General features: G+C 43.5%; 1 protein-coding gene across 1 annotated transcript; it reads right to left on the bottom strand.

Annotated features, from left to right (window-relative positions):
* Positions 1 to 9,388: 9,388 nt before the first annotated feature.
* On the bottom strand, positions 9,389 to 11,324 carry LOC112853148 (C-C motif chemokine 3-like). Its single transcript, XM_025916677.2, has 3 exons — positions 11,029 to 11,324; positions 10,316 to 10,430; positions 9,389 to 9,912 (listed from the first exon to the last, which is right to left on the bottom strand). The coding sequence occupies exons 1-3, from the start codon at positions 11,102 to 11,104 to the stop codon at positions 9,822 to 9,824; spliced, it is 282 nt and encodes a 93-aa protein (XP_025772462.1). The 5' UTR covers positions 11,105 to 11,324; the 3' UTR covers positions 9,389 to 9,821.
* Positions 11,325 to 22,765: the final 11,441 nt, after the last annotated feature.

Genomic DNA, 22,765 nt, shown 5'->3' with positions numbered 1-22,765 from the left:
AAAAAAAACATGTGTTCGCTGTAATATGTTTGCCTTTTTCCAGTGCACTTTTTTCCTGATATATGAAAGGCGCTAACACTTTATATGTGATGAGGGCTTTATATCCTTTGCTTTCTGGGTTAGGAACTGTTATCTTCTACCTTCCTGTATTATTTTATTTTTTTAAGTTTATTTATTTATTTTTGAGAGCAAGACAGAGAGAGCATGGGAGCGGCAGAGAGAGAAGGAGAGAGAGAATCCCAAGAAGGCCCTGTGCTGTCAGTGCAGAGTAGGATGCAGGGCTCAATCCCATGAACCATGAGATTATGACCTGAGCCGAAATCAAGAGTCAGACACCTAGCCGACTGAGCCACTCAGGCGCCCCATGAATTACTTTATTTTTAAGAAGACACTGACTTGTGTGCTTCTTGTTGCCTTATAAAAGACCATTCCTGGGGCGCCTGGGTGGCGCAGTCGGTTAAGCGTCCGACTTCAGCCAGGTCACGATCTCGCGGTCCGTGAGTTCGAGCCCCACGTCGGGCTCTGGGCTGATGGCTCAGAGCCTGGAGCCTGTTTCCGATTCTGTGTCTCCCTCTCTCTCTGCCCCTCCCCCGTTCATGCTCTGTCTCTCTCTGTCCCAAAAATAAATAAACGTTGAAAAAAAAAATTTTTTTTTAAATAAAAGACCATTCCTCAAATGGGAGGCTAAAGAGCATTAAGCTCTTCAGGGTACAAAACCAACCACCAAAAACCCATGCTGCATGTCCACTCCAGGACATACTAAGTGGGGTAGAGCGGGCCCTACCACAAGCATCACCCACACTGCTTCATATAAACAGCAGAGTGGGGATGGGGAAAAGGATAGTACTCTCAGAAAAATGAGCCACCATTACTGAGCTTGCCCATAGTGAGGCAGAGAAGAGAATCATTTAATATTGGATGGACAAAGGCATAGATGATAGAGGACACCTCATACTTACTTCTTCTATTTCCCTTCCTTCCTGGAAACAGCATTCCCAAAAAATATCATATGGGATTGACCACATCCCAACACACTGAATGGGTCCTGATGAAAATAAGCCAATTTGCATTTTTTTTTTACCTCATCATAACATAAGCATTTCCCATGACATTGCACTATTTGAAAAAAATTTTTTTTTATTTTTTTTAATGTTTATTTATTTTTGAGACAGAGAGAGGCAGAGCATGAACAGGGGAGGGTCAAAGAGAGGGAGACACAGAATCCGAAACAGATTCCAGTCTCCGAGCTGTCAGCACAGAGCCTGACGCAGGGCTCGAACTCACGGACCATGAGATCATGACCTGAGCTGAAGTCGGCCGCTTAACCGACTGAGCCACCCAGGCGCCCCTGACATTGCACTATTTGTAAAGCCTTCCTAACAGTAAATCAAGTGAAGATATAATGACTTTTGTCATTATTTCCATATTGCAGGTGACTTAAACTTGGCCCAAATTTGAATTGCTATCAATATGCTGGAGACCAAATGTTCTAATGTACAAATATTTTTCCATATTTGAATTCATTTACATAGGAAACAGACTCCTAGACATAGATTATCAAGGTCAAAGGCTAAGGTCATTTTAAGATTCCTTGTGTGTATCAGTGCCCACATCCAACATGTCTTTATGCCATTTGCCTTGTGCATTTAGGGGCCTTTGTGGAATATCTCTGGAATGAGCAGTGTTGGAAAGACTGCCTACATGTTCAATTGCTCCTGAAGCCCAGGTTTTGCTCATGGAGCTCTGTCCACCTGGGTATGATTTAAATTGGATATGCTGGTCAGGACTCATGGCATCATTGCATGTCACATCTATCAACTTAGAACAATTATGGAGTAACACAGAAGTTTCTGCTCTGCCGGGGAAACTATGACTACAGAGCTCTAGTGAGAAGGACCCAGCTAAGTGTGGTCCTGGGATGACACCAACATCTCACCTCCTCTTGCTGTAGAAACCACTTCCCTATAAACAGCCCCAGTCAATTGAGCACTCAAACAATTCTTGCAAATACCCTGAGCCTTGTGGTTACCCAAGACCCCTCTTGAATATACAATTCAATAAGCCATCACTATACTTAAAAATTTCCTCTCTCGTCACCCTCAGTTTCCATCTCCCCAGGGTCCAGAGCTCAACCGGCAGGGGCGGTGGGGTGGGGGGGACTCCAGAAGAAGGCTGGCAACAGACAGCCTTGTTCTGGCCCACATTCTTGGGCCCCCTCTGTCCTCCTCACCATGGCCCTCTGTTCCCAGCCTGCCTTTCATGACCCTCCTGCTGCTATTTCCTGTTGCAGTCTCTGCTGGGGTCAGACCATATTGCCAAAGTCCTATGGATAGCAGTACCCAAGCAAAATAGACAATTTCCCAAGGAGTTTTCAAAATGCCCTGGGCTATCTATTCAGGCAGCTCTTCTTTCCAAAGGAGTTTTAGCATCCTAGTCTATGTACCTGGAGGGCAGGATGGGGACTTGTCTTGTTTTGGGAGGAGGAAGACTGAGTGGGTTTTCAACAGGAGGCAGAATCCAGCTTCAGTTGCCTCCCAGTGATCAATTGAGTAACAAACTCATCCCAGTACTTCCTTATAGGTGATTTACAAAGACAGTCTTTTGTCGGAAAAATCTCTTCCAGCAAGGTTAAGTTTCCCCAATAGAACTGGAACAAGTGGCAGACTGTTCCATTAGCTGCAGAGAGAGATAGAGACCAAACCTCAGACTAGAGGAAAAACAGTTGGTAGAGGAGTCTGTCAGTCCAAGATGGCACCACAAGAAAATCCTGAACTCACCTCCTCCCATACATACACCGAGTGTTCAGCTACACAGGGGACAATTTACTCTAAAAAGACCAGAAAACTAGCCAAGCAGCCATGTTACATGGGCAAATGAGAAAAGTCACATGAAGGTGGGTTGGAGAGACTGAGACATGATCTCACAATAAACTTCCCACCCCTCACCCGCTTCCCACCCCTGCACTGTGATGCTCAGTCAGGAGCTTCTCCCTGAGGAGCTAAGGGACCCTACTCCACATCAGGCACCCCAACTGTTAAGACTTGCACCAGAGAGATGAGCCTCAAACACCTGGCTTTGAAAACCAACAGGCCTCGAATCCACCAGACCCAAAGTGTTGAGCAAACTGGAAAACCCAGCGAAGCACCCAGACTGCAGGATCTATCAGGATATCCTCCCAGATGGAGGCACCATTTTTGCCCTCTCCCTTTACCTGGCTCCACAGCAGCACACTGGCATCCCAGTTTTTGTGGTGCATTTCTGGTCTCATGGGACTATAGCATCAGAGACTACCAATTGGGGAGAAGAGGCTACCACACTCAGGGTACTGCACAAACAGCGACAGACACACACACCCTCTCTCTGTAAAACCCTGTTTCCTTGCCCTGGTACTTTGGCCTGAGGTAACTGACCTCCATAGCTAAAATTTAAAACTACTTGGGAAGTAGAGGCATTTTGTGATGATAGTACACCCACCCATATGCCTGTGATGTTCAGCTTCTATGAATGTTGACATAATTGTAAGTAACATCAAACTCCATTTTCTAGGAAGTATTAATTATAAGGGAATTATGTCTGCAAAAAAAAAAAGCAAACAAAAAAACCTAGGGGTTTACAGGGATTTTCTCCTTTGGGACACTGACAGGTGTTGGCATGCCTTCAGCAACCAAGAACTATCAAAAATAAAACTGGATGCTTGGAGAGTCACAAAGTTTCAAGAGATACCAAGAGCTGGGGCGAGGTTGGATGATGTTTCCTGTCTTACATGAGGCCATTTCCTCAAGACTCAGAGAGGTGGCCGTTTCATCTCATACATAGAAACAAACACAGAGTCAAGCAAAGTAAGGAAACAGAAGAACATGTTCCAAATGAAAGAACAAGATGAAACCTCAGAAAAGAGAGAGAGAGGATTCTTACTATTGAACAATGCTAACTCCATCTTCTTTCTTCTGACTTTATCATTGGGCAGAAGGAGATGGCTCACTTATTCCAATGAAAAATGACTCGGGCTCAGACTGCTCCTTTCCTCAGAGTAGTCAAAGGCCCTCAAGCATCTGCTGCTTTTTCTATGTCCCCTGGCAGATCCCTACCAAAATGATAGGTGGCTATTATGAGATCAGTAGCCAGAGCCACATAAGGGCTGGTCCTCTTGCTCATGGGGAGAGGCAGGACATGCAGGAATGGAGCCAGTAGGACTTTGCATAAGAAACAGCCTGCAAAGGCATCAGCAGATTCCATTCTAGGAAACCCGGAGCTCTGAGGTCCTATCCAGTGGCAGAACACAAGGAGAGGCCACGGGAGTGTTCTCTAATCTGGTCTGGGACCTGGGAGACAGGGAAGAGCTGTCCTAGTCAGAGAAGAAAGAGTAGGAAATGACAGGGGAGAGAATTCCTGAGGAAACCCCCTAAGTCATTGGGGAAAGGTCTAGGAACCTGAGGTTGGGGAAATAGTCCCAAGAAAGTAGGCAGACTCTCAGCTTGCCAACACAGAGCGAGGGTCAGCGGGATCAATGAGGGACCAGGAAATCTCCTGCTGATTCCTCAATTTTTATAATTCTATCCTTCTTCACAGCTTCCCAGCCAAAGAGGCCAGAGGTTGGTGCTAGCTCCATCAAGTCCTAGTGCCAAGTACATCATTAACCTTGGCACTGAACCCTGAGTGACCTGGAAGCAACAAGAAACTGGTTACATCTGTGGGCAGATTAGGTAGCAGGGACCTGAGCCCAGGGAATGTTCCTTCAACTCCTGAAGCTACTGTGCTAAGTGCTGGTTCTTGGCCTCTTCTTGATGTCAATTTAAATTTATTTAGACTGATTTTTGTAATGTGTTTCCATGCATTCTTGGCCACCTGCAGGAGATCTCACCTGCAGGGAGAGATCCTACCATACTCTTTCACACACACACACACACACACACACACACACACACACACCACCTCCAATCACATAGTGGTTGACACATAGGGTATAGGTGAGTGCTTATGTTTAGCTTTTTCAAGGGGGAAACTGTTTCAAAACCATCAACCAACAAATATTTATAGAATGTTATTTACCACTTCCGTGTTCAGCCGTGTGAAATAATGGAATTTCTTAAAAGCAAACCAGTCTTTTGGGTGATTCTATTGGTTTTGTTTTGTGACAAAGTCAGGCTCTCTGGTTGGAAAAATTATGGGGGCAAAGAGTAGGAAAATCTGAAGAGGAGAACTCAGCAGGAAGGAAATGACAATTATACCAGTATCTACATTTTCCTGAAAGTTAAAAATAAAACATTATGTTAGAAAACAATGATTATTCTATAAAATATTATGCACCTAGCACATAATGTATATGTACTAAGTATATTCATTCTTAATAAAAATTCATGCATTTAAGTTTATTTTTCTCATGAACCAAGATTTCTTAAGAATTATGCACTGTCCTATAAATCCTAACAATTTCACCAAGGTTTCCATTTGACAGAAGAGGAAATGTCAGCTCAGAGAGTTAAAACAACTTGGCCATGGTCATTCAGCTAATAAATAACTAAGATGCAAACCTGTGCCAGCATTCCTCAGAGCAGGGATGGTTGTTTAAAATGTTCACAATAGGGGGCACCTGGGTGACTCAGTCAGGTAAGCATCCCACTTCAGTTCAGGTCATGATCTCGTGGTTCGTGGGTTTGAGCCCCGTGTCGGGCTCTGTGCTGACAGCTCAGAGCCGGGAGCCTGCTTCAGATTCTGTGTCTCCCTCTCTCTCTCTCTCTGCCCCTTTCCCACTCACCTCTGTCTCTCTGTCTCTCTCTCTCTCTCTCTATCTCTCTCTCTCTCTCAAAAGTACATACACATTCTTAAAATTTTTTTTAAGTTTAAAAAATGCTCACAGTAGAATTCCTTGGGTTTGGATCTACAGATCCATACTTTTAGCGAAACTTCAAGTGATTTTACATGCAGACAGAGGACCAAAAACCAGTGAATTCATCAACAAGGATTTACCACTCTTTTCTTTTTCTTTTTTTTTTTATTTTTTTTTAACTTTTATTTTTGAGACAGAGAGAGACAGAGCATGAACGGGGGAGGGGCAGAGAGAGAGGGAGACACAGAATCGGAAGCACGCTCCAGCCTCCGAGCCATCAGCCCAGAGCCCGACGCGGGGCTCGAACTCACGGACCGCGAGATCGTGACCTGAGTCAAAGTAGGATGCTCAACCGACTGAGCCACCCAGGCGCCCCACCACTCTTTTCTTAATAAAGTGCATATAGTAATAGACATGTTACCTGGATATAAGTTTCCTAGAATCCATGCTCTACAAAAGCAGTGGCTAACATTAGAGATGGAAAAAAATAACCAATATACACAACAAGACTTCTATTGTGAATGCCAAATTATTTAGATTATGTAGATTAGTGTTAGCAAGCTATAGTCCTCAGAACAAATCCATCACAATGCCTGTCTCTGTAAATAAAGTTTTATTCTATTACATAGTGTCTGTGGTTGCTTTTCCACTACTGTGGCAGGGTTGATGCTTGCAATAGAGACTGTATGCCTGCAAAACCATAAACATTTACTATCTACCCTTTGTAAACAAAGTTTGCTGACTTCTGGCCTAGATGATGTTTTTAAGTATAAGAAAGGTAGACTCAGCCATGGTCTCTGTTGTAAAATTTAAGAGGGAGAAATTCAACATACACACGAGAAATGCAAACATATATTAATTTTTTTGATAAGGCATACTTGCTTCATTTTGTTTTAAATGATCTAGTTTTTTGTATCAAAAAGTGGAATTTTTTATAGGGTTTTCAAAGAGCAATGGCACAGTTCCTACCAAATGTTTAAATGTACATACTCTTTAATCTAGCTATCTTATTTCTAGGAATCCAATGGGAAACTCAGTCCATGTGGTAGAAACACAGCTGCTCCCAATACTTCTTTCTTTCCCCCCTCCTCCTTCCCCTTCTCTCTTTCTCTCTCTGTCTCTGTCTCTCTCTTTCAGGGGTCCTCTGTGTGCATAGTTCCCTGATGAACAATATCATTTGCTAAATGGCTAGCCTAGTGGGTTCCACCTTTGTGAAGGTAAGGTCATCCCCTTTCCTCCTCTCAAAGCCCAATGAAGGGGTTTCGAGGGGGTAATTTGTAAAACCTGAAAGTGCCTACAAGCAAAGTGATTCAATTTACAGCTTTATCCTAAGATGAAGCTCTAAAATTGAAGGGAAATCAGAAATGCAGAAAAAAACATGGTTAATCATCATACTTGAGGACCAAGTATCCAAAGCTTTGGATCAAGCTTTGCCTGAAGCTAATCTACTTCTTGAAGCTTCAGTTACGTGAGCTAGCAGGTTCTCTTTATCCCTTAGTCCAGATTGAGTCAGCCTTTCTGGTACTATAACTCAAAGTATCCCTAACTGGTGCAGTGCCATAAGTAGCACACACCCCACAACGAACGTATAATTGGCTGAGGGAAGAAGCTGAGGTCGAAGTCAGTGAGGACACCTCCAGCTGGTTACCCCCATGGCCTATTATGTATTCTTAGTATGTCCATCTTCTTTTTTTTTTTTAACGTTTATTTATTTTTGAGACAGAGAGAGACAGAGCATGAACGGGGGAGGGTCAGAGAGAGAGAGAGACACAGAATCTGAAACAGGCTCCAGGCTCTGAGCCATCAGCACAAAGCCCGACACGGGGCTTGAACTCACGAACCACGAGATCATGACCCGAGCCGAAGTCGGACACTTAACTGACTGAGCCACCCAGGCGCCCCTAGTATGTCCATCTTCTTAACACAGTTGCATCAAACAGGAAAATTCAGGATGTTGGAGACTGACTAACTCTTGCATAAATCAGTAAAGTCCATTGAGAAAGAGATTTGCTCACTTTGAAATTTGTGTGTCTGATAGCAGAGAGGGGGAAAAAATAGTTTCCTCAAGAGAAGCCCTTTTTTGGCTTGCTGCTGCACACCAAGCTGATTGCACACCAGTGACCTGGAGCTTGCTGACTAGAAAAGCAGAGTTCTCCACTGCAAGGTGATGTTAGTACAAGCAGAAATGGGAAGATGGGAGATTAGGAAGGATGAAAAAACAGGGCCCAGAAACAGTCAGATCCATCCTCTCTGCAGAACCCCTCCTCCTTTTAAATATTTATCTTGTGGACAAAATGAACAATCACATTCTTCATGAAGAAAGAGCTAGGATGCAGCCAGAGGCGGGGAGTTGGTCATACCCATGGATGGCACTGTTTCAGCAGCAGAGGGCAATGTGGAGATAGAAGTCAGTGACACAGGGGAGAGGGTGTGTCTCTAAAAGGGAAGACTAGCGCTGTGCTGCAAGAGGGGCATTCTGAACCCACTTCTAGCAGTGACCTTGACTGACAGATTCTCTGCATCCAAATAACCATCCAGTGGAAGTGACCCAAACCAGATCAGAAGGCTTGAAAAATTAGAAAGGAGCCATATTGACTCTGAAACCCCAAAGGCTGGCCCAAACAGCTGATGACTACACCCCAACAGTGGTTCTCAAACTGACTGTGTGTTAACATCACCAGGGGAGTTTTAAAATCACTGATGCCCAGCCCCACCTAACTAAACCTGAACTAAATTCATAACACTGCAGTTTTAGAAAGCTTTCCCCAGTGATTCCAACATGAAATCAAGGTTGAAAAGCACTGCTTTGAACTTAATCCAACCCTTAGGCATCCATATCCAGCAAGAAATAGACAACCTCTATAAAAGTATTCACCCTAAGTGGGGTTCCCAGATAAAACACAAGATCCTCAGGTAAATTTGAATTTCAGATATACAATGAATAATTTTTATAAGTATATCCCAAATATTGGTTGCATGGGACATACACTAAAAAATTATTCATTCTGTAGTTTTATTTATAATTCTGACCACTGTAGCCACCAAGCCTCCCCCCAGATATGGCTATGGAGAATATTCTCCCAGAAAGTAGAGTGTGGAACAACAGAGAAGCTGATCAGGGCTCTCAGCCAGCTGGCAGGTAGGTAGCCCTTGCAGGCAGGTTTGCCAGAGTGTCACTGACATAGGCTCCCAATCCCCCAGCACTTGCTAAGCCCTCGATGGACATCAACCATCATTCTGAAGAAAGCTTCACTTATGAAAATGAACTCACATGCACCAATATATACCACAGTGTGCGTCATCTTGGTATTCATTTAAGTAGAAAGATTTCCTAGATTGCATCAATTATGATTTGGTGATAAAACAATGAGTCAGTTTCAACTTTCCAGGAAAGTATCTCCAGGAAGTGTCTGGCACCACGGTATTGGCACTCTGTCCCTTTCTTGTGGTTTCTGTCCCTCTTCAGAGGTCTCGAAACTCCCCCCCACCCCCAGTATTCTTCTCAACCTGTGGCTCTGATTAGTTGGGAAACCACAATCAATGGAGTCATCACAAGGAAAATGCTGGTTTACCTTTTATATAAGGACCTTCAATATTTTGAAGAGCCGTGCTGGGCAAAACCACTCCGTAAACATTTGTTGTTTGATATATATGATACAACAGCTACAAGACAGTGCCAATCCTGCTGACTGATCCACATATTGAGTGTGAGAACAGAAAAGGGAGGGTCGTGGGGAGGTGGAGAGGATGTTGTGAGATGTCAGCAGAAATATTTATTACATCACACAATTCAACAATGGAAATAAATTACAAAAGTTAAATAAGATACAAAAACTAAAATTAAAGTTAAAAAGGGCTGTAGCGTGTGGCTGGGGGTGGGGGTGTGACCCATAGGAGAGGTGCCTCCAGAGTTCCAAGGTCATTGCCTTGGCTCAGGTGACTGCCCCCCAGTCTGCACATAGAAGTAACACCTTTCTTGTAGCTTCTAGGCCACTCAGGCATTCAGCTCCAGGTTGGTGATGTATTCCTGGACCCAGGCCTCCCTGGGGTCAGCACAGATCTCCCGGCCTCTTTTGGTTTGGAAGCTGTGGAGAAGGGTGAAAGGATTACATACTGAAGAATCTAGCAGGGGAATCCTGGATCCACTGTGACCCCTCCACCCTCCTCTGCCTCAGACCTCTCAGGGTCTATCCATATGCTCACAAAATGTGCCCTCAATCTTGGGGATCATGACCTTCTCTAGGTCTCCAGTGGGAGTCCACTCAGAAAGCCAACCTCTTACTGTCACCTCAACTCTCTCTTCCCTCTGTCCAGGGACAGGTCTTCCAGGACTCCCTACAGGCACCAGACCAGGTGAGAAAACATGGCAGTGGCCTCCCTTGGCATACTGTGCTCTGATGGGTCTCAGAAGGCTGAGTCCTTCAAGGGGTGCCTCACCCCAGACCTCCCATCTCCTTCCTTAGGCTGAGCAGGAAGACTGGGCCTTACATGACACCGGGCTTGGAGCATTGGCTGCTGGTCTCATAATAGTCGACCACAAATTTGCGTGGAATCTGCCGGGAGATATAGACGAAGCAGCAGGAGGTGGGGGTGTCGGCACCAACTGAGAGAGACAGAACAGAAAGACCCTAAGTCACTCTTCAGAAGAAAGGACAAGCCAGCCCCTCCCTGAGGGTCAGGAAGAACTGGAAGAAGACAGTATTTCTCTGGAGTGGCAATGTGGGTACAAAGAGATCCAGAAGGAAGAGATCTTTTCCTGGACATTTTTATTTCTGTGTCTCTCTTTCAGTGTCTATCTTGGCTTGGGGGTCTCTCTGTCTCTCTGTAGGGAATTGAGTTTTCTAAACAAACTACTCCTTTTCTGCCTCTCCCTGGGTAGTTGCATCTGGAATTCATGAGGAGAGCCAAGGCCACACCCCTGGGAGCCAGTTGGACACAGATTCTACCTCTTGTCGAAATCCCAGTTGGGCGTCCATTTTTCTACCCTTAGAAAGGGACTTCCTCCCACTCTCTCCCAGAGCTGGACAACAGAATTGCTAAAACCTCATGGGAAAGAAAATCCTTCTCAGGAAATAGTCTCTGAGATCTTTCTGAAGTTCTCTACTTGGAGCGGCTAAGCCACAAGACTTTGGCCTTGTGGTCCAAGCCACAGGCAGATAGCAGGAGGGCAGGGCAAGAGGGAGAAGGGAAGACAGACTCACAAAAGGAAGAGCAGGTCTGGGAACAGAGTGTCGCGGTGAGAAGCAGGACAGCCAGGGCAGCCTTGGGGACCTCCATGTCGCTGGGTAGCAGAGTGTGAGATCAAGCAGTGGCCAAGCAGAGCTGACACTGGGGACTTGCAGCCACTGCCTCCTTCTGGGGTCTAAGCCATGTCTTCTCTTTATAAGCAGCCTCAGGGCATTAAAAGACAGAAAGTTGAGGAAACCAAGGTGGGTGGGGTGGATTTTAAATTGTTGGTGTTGGTGTCATGCGTGAGTTGCATAAAGCCAGGAGAGCTCTGGGTGGCCACAAGGGTTCAGGTTATTTGCAACAATGGTTTGGTTGCCTACTTGAGGAGGAAATGGTTCCCACAGTGAGAAGAGGTGAGATGTTGGTGTGACCCAGTTAGCTGGCGCCTTCTCACAAGAGCAGATCCATCCATCAAGCATTTCACCCAAAGGGCCTTCTGATATGCACCCCAGCTGTTCAAATGGCATCGATGTGACACAGGTGACAATGCCATGGAGTCTTGAAAAACACACCCCATGCTAAAACACACCCCAGGTGGAGACAAGCAGAATTGGGGAAGCCTCAGCTACCAAGTGGCAAGATTGAGGCTGGCCTTTCAGACTTTGGCTGGATCATCAAACGTGTACAAATCTCTGCAATATCAGGTAGTATAAGTGCCTGGCAATTAGCTCTTTTGATGGTAACCTAAGTGTTCTTTTGATTGTAATGTAAGCTTTTGATTGCTGAGGCACCCATTTCAAAGACTCACTGCCTGTGACACCACTAGATAAAGAGCCAGGCTGCCCCGTCCATAAATTTCTCCCTTCAGAGAGGCCTGAGTAACCTATATCACTGGCCACTTGAGCCACTCTGCTTTTCCCTTCCTGCACTCTAATTCCTGCTGTTATGTTTTACATTTACCAATAGTGAACCCACAAAGCCCCAGGCATCCCACCCCTAACGCCAAAAGAAGCAGAACACCAGGTCTACACTCTATTCTCTCTCTACCAGTAACCTCACTGGGTGACCCTCAGACATGCCGTGTACCCCTATGAGTAATAAACCTTGTATTTTAAAATTTCCCTGTGGTTGTTACAATCGTAAGAACCACAAGGGCTGATCCAGTCACAACATTGGCTCCAGTCGGGGAAATGTCTGAGGGGCTCACCACAAGCAGTACCTACCCCAGGTATTTGTAGCTCACAGCATCACTATCAAAAGGCTGAGGCTCACACAAAACAGCTGGGCCCTGGGTTAGTTGGGCTAACTGGGGGCTAAGTGAATGATGAGCCTTAAACTCAACAACTCAACAACTCAAAGGTTGTTACCCTTTGACCAGCAAAGTACTCTGCCATTATCTATCCTACAGATATAAACACAAAGATGAAGAACATTGTATGCATAATGGTGTTTGTCACAGCTTATTTGTAACAATTTTAAAAAGGACCCTAAAAGCAAAAAGTGAAAATAAAAGGGACCTACAATTAAATCAGTGGTGGCGTATTCATCTCTTGTAACTGAGAAAGTGAAGACATTTTCTTTTTTAATGTTTATTTTTGAGAGAGGGAGAGAGAGAGAGAGAGACAGTGTGAGTGGGGGATGAGCAGAGAGAGAGAGGGAGACACAGAATTGGAAGCAGGCTCCAGACTCTGAGCCATCAGCACAGACCCCAACGCAGGGCTCAAACCCATGAACCATGAGAACATGACCTGAGCCAAAGTCAGATGCTTAACCAACTGAGCCATCCAGGTGCCCCAAGAAAGTGAAGAAATTGTCAAAGGAAGTCCTTGTTCCTCAAAAATCCTAGAACATTTCCTGTTTCCTCAATGTAAAGTCAAGATGGCATTTCCAGGGTTTGTCTGGCAGCTTAATGACATCATCAGGGACTCTTTTCTTATTTCCCCCCAAATTTTGTTGGCTTTTCTTTGGGGGGGGTGGAGCTTATCACTTCATGGTTACAAAATGGCTGCTGCTGCTCAGAGATCAAGTCTGCACAAAGTCTTCTCCACATTTGTAGAAGGGAGTCTCATAGGAGTAGGGAAAAAGCAACATTACTAATGTTTTTAATTCAAATTGGGTGTTTGTACTTGATTTGTAATGTGAACTGTAGATCACCCCCAAAGTAGCAAAAAATAATTTTATTTTAAAGATTTTATTTTTCAAGTAATCTCTACACCCAATGTGGGGTTTGAACTCATGACCCCGAGATCAAGAGTCACATGCTCTTCCAACTGAGCCAGCCAGGCACCCTAGCAAAAGCTAATTTGAAAATATATAAAATACAGAAAAGATTAAAACTTATTTTATTTCTGAAAGCTAAGTAGATGGCAAGGCAAGTGACAGTAAGGATGTGGGTGTTTGCCTATATATTCTTCCTGTCTTACTGTAGCACATGTGAATTCTGAGGCATAATTTGAGTAAGATTTCTTTCCCGGAAAATAGGAAATATGTTATTACCCAAACCTAACCACTATTAACATTTTGGTTTATTTCTTTCAAGTGCAATTTTTTTCTAGGTTTATGATAATTCAGTTTGCTAACTTGTTTCTTTACTTTTTTTACTGTGTGTCTGGGAGGTGAGGGGCAATGTTGTAATCATGATATGAATGTAATTTTGTATTTTTATTATTTATACTTAACATCATAAGACTTTCCCAAATCATTCCAGTATTTTTTAAGAGCTGCCTAATTTATTCAACCATGAGCCCAGTGCATTAATATTATCATGCACTATTGAAGCACATTTGGACAGATTCCATTTTTTTAATTTTAAATTATTTTGTAAATAAGCTGTACTAAACATCTAACCCATAAAACCTTCTCCATAAGTGAAGTTATTTCTATAGGATATTTTCCTAGCTGTTGACTTTCAGGGCCAAAAAGTAAGGACACTTAAGGCTCCCGATCTGTATAGATACCCCATTATCTAATGTGTGTTCATTTTTACTCCCTGTTGTCAAACCCAGTGATGGTATATTATAGAGATCTGAGATTGCTTGGTGAATGAAACAGTGAAGAAAAAGCAGGTTTTGTCACTCTTGCCGTGTCTGTGGCCCCGGCTTCCCTGATTCCATTCTGTCCATCTGGACCTGGATCAAATATAGATCAAGCTACATAACACTCCATGATATCATTATATACATTACATCAGTGCAGTCAAAGCACCACTGAAGAGCATCAGACATGTCTGCTTTGTGGACGCAAAAAGCGAGAGGTGCAGTTTATAGACAGATCTGCCCTTAGTAGAAGGAACCAGCTAAGCCTGGTCCCCTGGTGACAACTCCTGGTTTCCCCTTCATTGGTTAATAATTTTCTTAGAAGCGCTCTGATCAACGTGATGTCATGGTCTTTTTCACCCAGGGTGTGGTTTAAGTGTGACTTGTGTGCCCAGGATGCTAAAGCATCACCATAGATGTCAGTCTGTATGGTCAGAAGAGCTGTGGCTGAGCATCAGATCTGCTCTGTGGGAGGAATCATTAATCTGTAGATCTCTCCATGCACATAGAGCTCTAACACAAGACATCTCACCTCTTGTCACTGTCCTAAACCTTTCCACACAGTCAGTTTAACAGGCAAGTGACTGAGCTATTCTTGTGTACCCTGAGCCTTCATGTGACACCAGGTGCCCTGGCATATGTGATTCATAGTGACATATGTCATATGTGACTCATAACATGACACCATACAACAACTTCTCTGTCCATCCCCAACCCCTGGCTTCCCATGCTCCAGAGTTGCCTGTGAAGGGACAAGGACATGGCTTGGACCCCAGAAGGATATAGACAGCAGCAAGTGCCCAGTCTTGTCTTGGCTTTGTCCACACTCCTCTGTGCCCAGCATCTTTAAAGTCTCCACAGCTGCCCTTATTGACCATCTCCTCAGCTCACAGTCTTATCTGCACCACAAGACTCTCAACCCTTACCCTTTTTGCTATTAGGGTTGTGTCCCAATGGTCTGGACAGATGTCTAAACCATATCACTTAAGTCCTATAGCTGGAGTCCCTAAATGAAAGCAAAGAACATCACAAAAGGTTTCAAAATGTTCTAGGGTGTTTCCCAAGGGGTTTTATCTATCCTGTATCTGGATCCAAGAGGCAGAGGAAGGTTAGAACCCATTTGTAGCTGGGAAAATTGAGGCTTAGCTCAGTCTCTAACAAGATGCAGATGCCAGGTCTAGTGGCAGATTTCCCTCAGTTCTCCCAAGAAACTCCACCCTTTGCTGACTTACAGAAGATGAGGTCTGGGGGCACCTGGGTGACTCAGTCGGTTAAGCACCAGACTTCAGCTCAGGTCATGATCTCACGGTTCATGGGTTCAAGCCCTGCATCGGGCTCTGTGACAGCTCAGAGCCTGCAGCCTGCTTCAAATTCTGTGTCTCCCTATCTCTCTGCTCCTCCCCCACTTGCAGCTTGCTCTTTGTCTCTCTATCTCTCTCAAAAATAAATAAACATTAAAAAAAAAAAAAAGAAGAAGAGGATGAGGTCTTCTGGGAAATATTTCTGTAGACCAGATGAAGTTTCCCTAAAAGAGGTGGAGAAAGGGCTCATGGTTCCAATAGCTATACTCCCTCAAGAGGGAGCTAGAGACTGAGAATAAGACAGAGATTCAAAACAAAAATTCAAGGCAAACAAGAAATGCCTTGCTTCCTTCGTTCCTTTTGTGTCCCACTCAGCAGCTCTGAGCAGTGACATCTCTCCATCAACTTCCCGCTGGGCCCCTCAGAGGGTGGAAGAAGTTGACTCACTTTTCTCAGACTCTTGATTGCTGCTCCCTCACGCTGAGGGTAGATATCACACTGGTCCTGCAGTTTTTCTTCTTTCTCTCCAGATCTGTCCCAGATTTGTTGACAATTATGGTGACACCAACAGCTAGTGTTCCTCTCCTTATATAATGTCAAAATCATTCCTCTTTCCCAGAGAGAAGCAGGTCATGTAGAGGAGAGACATTCCATGGACATGGGCTGCAGAGCAGACAGGCATGGACAGAGGGTTTTATTTCTTTCTGATTTTTTTTTCTTCCCAGGATTTTTAAAAAATGTTTATTTATTTTTGAGAGAGAAAGAGAGAGAGAGAGAGTAGTGGTGGGGGAGGGGTAGAGAGAGAGGGAGACAAAGGACAGGATCCAAAGCGGGCTCTGCTCTAACAGCAGAGAGCCCCATGTGGGGCTTGAATTCACAAACCATGAGATCATGACCCACGCCAAAGTTGGATGCTTAATCAACTGAGCCACCCAGGCACTCCTCTTCCTAGGACTTTTAAAACAAATTTACATTTAACATTTTGCATCTATCTTTTTAATATTTAATAGTAAACATCAAGTATTTTTGTCATTCTATTTGTTTACGTGGCTGGCTAACAGTCCATCAGTGGATTAACTTCATTATTCCAACACCGTGGAACATATAGTTTGGTGTTAATTATTTGATTATAGGTAAGCTGCACCAAATAACATTGTCCCTAAAATTTTTCCCATTGATGAGTTCATTTCTTTAGGATAGAGTCTGAGAAGTCGCTTCTGATTGAAAGAGTATGGACATTTGTAAGACTGCTGACCCTCATCCAGTATAAAATCCGGACTTCATTGCAGGTCTATGAGGAGTATTTGATAAATAGATCAATTACTGAAAAGCTAATCCTTACTTTTACTATTCTTGTACCTCCAGGATTTCCAATTATGTTCTTTCCTTAGGGTGTAGTTAAGCTTGGTTTATACTGCTTGACACTGAATGACATTATTACACCTGTCACATTTACATGGAGAATCACTGTGGAAGTCCATCAAGTCCATCAGAACACTCTGCTTTATGGGGCGCCTGGGTGGCTCAGTCAGTTGGGCACCCAACATCGGCCCAGGTCATGATCTCAAGGCTCATGGGTTAGAGTCCCACATGGGGATCTGTGCTGACAGCTCGGAGCCTGGAGCCTGCTTCAGATTCCGTGTCTCTCTCTCTCTGTCTCTCTGCCCACCCCCATGCTCTCTCTCTGTTTCTCAAAAATAAATAAACATTTAAAAAAACACTCTGCTTTATGGAAGGAAGCTAGTCCCCCATTTGGATAAACAACTTCCTCTTGAGCACCCCAATTAAATTAGTAATTGAACCACTCTTGTTTGCACCTTAAACCTCTCTTATAACTATAGGAAACCTTGGGTTGTAGAACTCACATGACAACACTGTACTTAAAATGTCTTGCTTAGGCACCACCTCCAATTTCTGTGTTCCCATGGCCCAAGGCTGACTATAAAAAGGAATAGACATAGGTCAGATCCCAGAAGGAGTCTGGCAGTAGTGAGTTCCCAAGCCCCATCTCAGCTCTGCCCACAATGCTCTGCCTGTCCAACACCATGAGGGGCCTCGTGCCTGCCATCTTTGTCCTCCTCTGCACCATGGCCCCCTGCTCTTATGCACAAAGTGAGTCTGTTGTCCACTTGTTGCTCCCCATATGTTGGCCAGAAGTCGATCCACACCTTCCTAGTGCTGTGGCCTGAGAACCACCATGTGACATTTGAGAGACTCAAGTGGGCTTTCAAAATGATGTGGTTGTTTTCCTCAGAAGGGTTCAAAAGGAGTCCGTTGATCAAGGCTGCAGAATGGAAGTTAGGAGAGGTTATCCTATTTCTCAGATGAGATCACTGAGGTCTAGTTTATTGGGTTATTAACATAAGGTAGAATCTAGGTCTATTGAGATCTTATTGGTGCTGGTAAATTTTAGAATCACCTCAGCAATTCCCAAGAGTTATAAAAATTGTTCCAACTTTCACTCAGTTTCCATATGATTTAATGGATTAAAAAAATTTTTTTTTTTACCCTAAAGAAAGTTAGGAGAAGGGAGTAGACGCTCTATAGGCTGGTTCCCTGCAGAGTAAGATAGAGACCAAAATAGACAAATCCAGAGACAAGACTAGGGAATTTAATGAGAAACAAATTAATTAAAAAGCCAAATTATTTCCAGTTTCCTTTCCTCCCATGCCTCAACTCTGAGCTATGCTATCTCTCTTCACCTCTTCCAGACCCTCTCAGACTTGCCTGGGCTCCAGAGCAACTTTTGCTATTCTTGTTCCCTCACAGATAAGGTTTACACCACATCCCCCTGCTGCTTTGCCTGTATGTCCCTGAAGATCTCCCACAACACTGTGATTGCCTATTTTAAGACCAGTGACCAGTGCCCCAAACGTGGTGTCGTGGAAGTATCAGTCCTCCCGCCTAGCCCTGGGGAGACACAAGATGTGGGGGTTGGGAGTGTTCACAGGAGTCAGAGCAGGGGGTGCTCCAGCTGGTAGATAAGGAGTTGTCCTAAGAAGGCCTAGTCTTATGGGGGCCTTTTGTGCATGCAGGACACACAGAGAGGCCATTGAGCTGTTTCCTGACATGGGATTGGGTCTGCAGGGAGCCAAGGAGGTCATGCCCAGAAAGAGAGAGGAGAGAAGAAAGAAACAGCAGAAAGGAAGTGGCCTGAGTTATTTCCATAAATCACTCAGGGGAGAACCAGGAATCCTTGAGGTTTGGGGCATGATGCTTGATAAGGTGGACCAGCCCTAAGCTGCCCACAGGGATGAAGATGAAGTGCCCACAGGTGGTCAAGAATGTCCTTACTCATTCTCTATATAATACTTCTGCCTTATCCATAGATTTGTTGCCAAACAAATTGACACAGTATTTCTGTGTCAACCCCAGCAGTGCCTAGGTCCAGGAATACATCAGGGGCCTAGAGGAGAATCCAAATGGTCCAGAAGAAACCCGTTAGAAGTGTGGGTAGATTGAGCAGCAGGGACCTGAACCAGAGAGCTGCTGCCACAACTCCAGAAATTCCCTCTCCCTTCTCCTAACCGCATTCTGAAAACTTTTATTTAGTTAAGCTATTTAAATATTATAAATTGTTTTATTATTTGGTGTTTTTCTCTGAGCAATCATATGACACCCTCTTATCCCCAAGTCTCTTCCCAGTCAGTCATACAGTGGTTGCCATATTCAGTGTGATAGTGAAAAACTGTTCTCTGAGTAGACACTGGACCAAATCCATCAATAGATGCATATTGAGTTTTTAATGAGCCTTGTACTCTGTTACACATGTCAGAATAATAAAGATTATTTTTGCTTTCTTAGGTGAATCTTGGACTTTTGACTATTCTTTGCTTTGGTTTGGTTTTCCTGACAAAGCAGTTTCATTGGTTGGAAAGAATGAGAGGGAATATTTAGGGACATCTGAGCAGGAAGGGAAGACAAGAGAAAAAGGATAAGTCTCATTCTAATGATACCAGGCTTTAGGCTGGTGACACATTCCTCATAGGCTGAAGAATAAGCAAAGTATTCAAAACAAATGCAGATTTATATGCACCAGGAAAACCGCCACTTGTATGAACAACAAATCAAGGCATTCAATCATGTGTATTTATGCATTTTCTTAAGTTCTGCTTTCTTAAGAATAAAAACTAACAGTTTTCAAGGACTCACTATGAGCCACATCACATCCTGTACCAAGGAATTTACATGCATTGTCTAGTCTTCAAAATATCATTGTGTTGTATATACTGATTATCTCCCTTTGACATATGAGGAAACAGTCTCAGTACGTTTAAGAAAGTCACCTGAGGTCACACAGCTAGTAACATTGGAATCAAGCCTGCAGACCAGAGCAAGTACCACATTCTTAATTAGCCCTTAATTAACCCTCTCTTAATGTGCCCTTGTTCTACCTGAAACAGAGTTATCAGGAATGCACAGTTCCCTAATAAGAGTGAGCCTAAGCTAGGCAAGCAAGAAGTAAGGAATTGTTGGTCTAAGATCCCAGAAAAGACGGAAATCCATAGATGTGAGCCTGGCATTAGAGATCTCCTCTAGACTAAAGATGTTTGCAATTGAGGAGAGGTTGCAGGGGAGGTAATCTGAACCTTTTACACTTTTACATTTTCATTTTCGAGGAAAATGAAGAGTCCAGGGCTGCCCCAGTGAAGAGACCTTAGGAAACCATTCTCTGCTTGGGCTGATGCCTTAGAAGTAAGAGTAAATTAGAAGTGAACCAGCCCTTGGGGGTCCTGGGTGGCTCAGTCAGCTAAGCATCTGACTTTAGCTCAGGTCATGATCTCATAGTTGGTGGGTTCAAGCCCTGCGTGGGGCTCTCTGCTGTCAATGGGGAGCATGTTTGGGATCTTCTGTCCCCCTCTCTCTCTGCACTTCCCCTGTTCACGTGCTCTCTCTCTCTCTCTCAAAAACAAACACTTTAAAAAAAACAGTGAACCAGCCTCTAAACAGACAGAGGGCCATCTTTGGACACCTGGGTGCCTGGGTGGTCTCAAAATCTGAAACTCTGAAAGTTTTAAAAACACGATTCCAGATGTTAGTGAACAAAAAGCTTGACAAACAAAGCTTGAACTTTTTGGCAAGGCACTAAAAACTGTAATGACTATGACTGCAGATTTGCAAAAGTCAAAAGTAAATTCCAGAACTGAAAAATGCAATAACTGAAATAAAAATTCAGAGAAGATTAAATACAACAGAAGAGATGTTAATAAAGTTAAAACCTATCAAAATGAAGCAAGGAGAAACAGGAGAATAGAAAATACAAAAGAGAGAATATGAAGACATAGAGGCTAGAGGAAGGTATCTGTCATCTGGTAAATTGGAATCCCAAAATGAGATGAGAGAGAGAAGACTAATAATGGCTAAAATTTTTACAAAACGGATCAAAGATACACTTTCGAAGATTCGAAGAGGGAAGACATCATCCCAGTTGCTATCAATGGGCCAAGTTTAATGCAGCCACTCCTCCCATCAGCCCTAGCCTGCAGAGGAGAGATACCACAGAGCTTTTAAGAGCTGCTAGTGCCCTCTTAACAGTGAATCCTGATGGTTTCGGTGGATAGTGTGGTCTCTGGGATTTACCATGGAACACAATCTGGTGGGTCTTCCAGCCTCACACAATATATCCATTCCAGCATGCTCACCTCTATGAACCTTTCTCCTCCATCTGTCATGGCAAGTCAGGTATTTTAGCTTCAGTCAGCATGATCCATTGCTTTCTCCAGGCTTCCAGAACTTTCCTGGCAGCAAATTTTTATTAATCCCTGGGATCCTTGCCAGGTAGTTATAACCTGTATCCAAGGAGTACTCTCAAGTCAATAAGCTCCTCCTTATCCAGTCGGGTGTTCCAGCTTCTTTGATCAAGCACCCTGAAAATCCAAACCCAAGTCACTTCCCCAGCTCAGGCTAGCACATGCTTGCTAAATTTTGCTGTTGCTTTGAAATGTAGTCCCTTTTCTCCCTTTTCAGAAATATAATTGACTGATACAAGAAGGCTATATAACAAGAAGATATGGAAAATATGAATAGTCTTTTTTCTATTAAGGAATTAAATCAGTAATTAAATTCTTTTGGGGAAAAAACCTCATACCTAGCTGGCTGCATAAGCAAGTTCTGTCAAATATTTATGGAAAAAATAATGGAGGATGAATAGCCTCTTAACAAATGGTGCTGGAGCAACTGAACATCCATAGACCAAAAAAAAAAAAAAAAAAAAAAAATCAATCTTGACTTCAGCTTAACAACTTACACAAAAATTAACTCAAAATAGATGTAAAACATAAAACTATAAAGCTTTTAGAAAAAAATGTAGGAGAAAATCTTCAGGACCTAAGACTAGGCAAGGAGTTTTTAGGTTTGACACCAAAAGTATGACCCATAAAAGGAAAATTTGATAAATTGGACTTCATAAAAATTTTAGAGTAGCTCTTCCAAGGATCCTGTCAACAAGGTGAAAGACAAGGTATGGAGTGAGAGAAAATATCCACAAACCACAGATTTGGCAAAGGACTTGTATTTGGAATATATAAAGAACTCTCAAAACTCAACAGTAAACAAACAAACAATACAATTAGAAAATGGGGAAAAGCATGAATGAGTATTTCAATGAAGAGGATATATGGATGGTAAATAAGCAATGGTATTGTGACTGTGGTTTTTTTCTTCGTTATTTTTATGTTTTTAATTTTATTTATTTAAGTAATATCTACACTCCATGTCAGTCTCGGACTCATGACCCCAAGATTAAGAATTGCAAGCTCCTCTGACTGAGCCAGCCAGGTACCCTGATCCTTATTTTTAAATATATAGACTGAAATAGTGAGGTAGGTAAGATAACGTCACCTTCCCCCCACCCCCACAAAGATGTCCATGTCTTAATCCCCGGAAACTGAATTTATGTTACACAGCCTGCAGGAATCAAGACTGCTATCCACTGACTCTGAGATGGGGAGACTATCCTGGATTATCTGAATGGACCCGATGTAATCACAGGGATCCTTATAAGGGAGGCAGGAGTGTCAGTGTCAGAGTGACACAATGTGAAAAAGACCTGAGTCATTGCCAGCTACATCCAAAGAATGTGGGCAACTTCTAGAAGCCAAAAAAAAGTAAGAAAATAGATACTCCCTGAGAGCCCCCAAAAAGGAATGCAGCCCTGCAAATACCTTAGTTTTAACCCAGTGAGACCCATTTCAGACTTCTGACCTCCAGAATGGTACAAGAATAAATTTGAGTTGTTTTAAACTGTTTTAAATTACAGAGTGTGTGATAATTTGTTACAGCAACAATATGGAGCTAATACAAATATTTACAGATAAAATGATATCGTAGTGGTTTTAAATTTTTTTAATGTGGGGGCGCCTGGGTGGCGCAGTCGGTTAAGCGTCCGACTTCAGCCAGGTCACGATCTCGCGGTCCGTGAGTTCGAGCCCCGC

The sequence above is a fragment of the Puma concolor genome, chromosome E1 (genome assembly GCF_028749965.1).
Source record: "Puma concolor isolate L17-30 chromosome E1, mPumCon1.1.hap2, whole genome shotgun sequence".
NCBI classification, from domain to species: Eukaryota; Metazoa; Chordata; class Mammalia; order Carnivora; family Felidae; genus Puma; species Puma concolor.
Note: the sequence above shows the minus strand (reverse complement) of the source record. Positions and strands in the feature narration are given on the sequence as shown.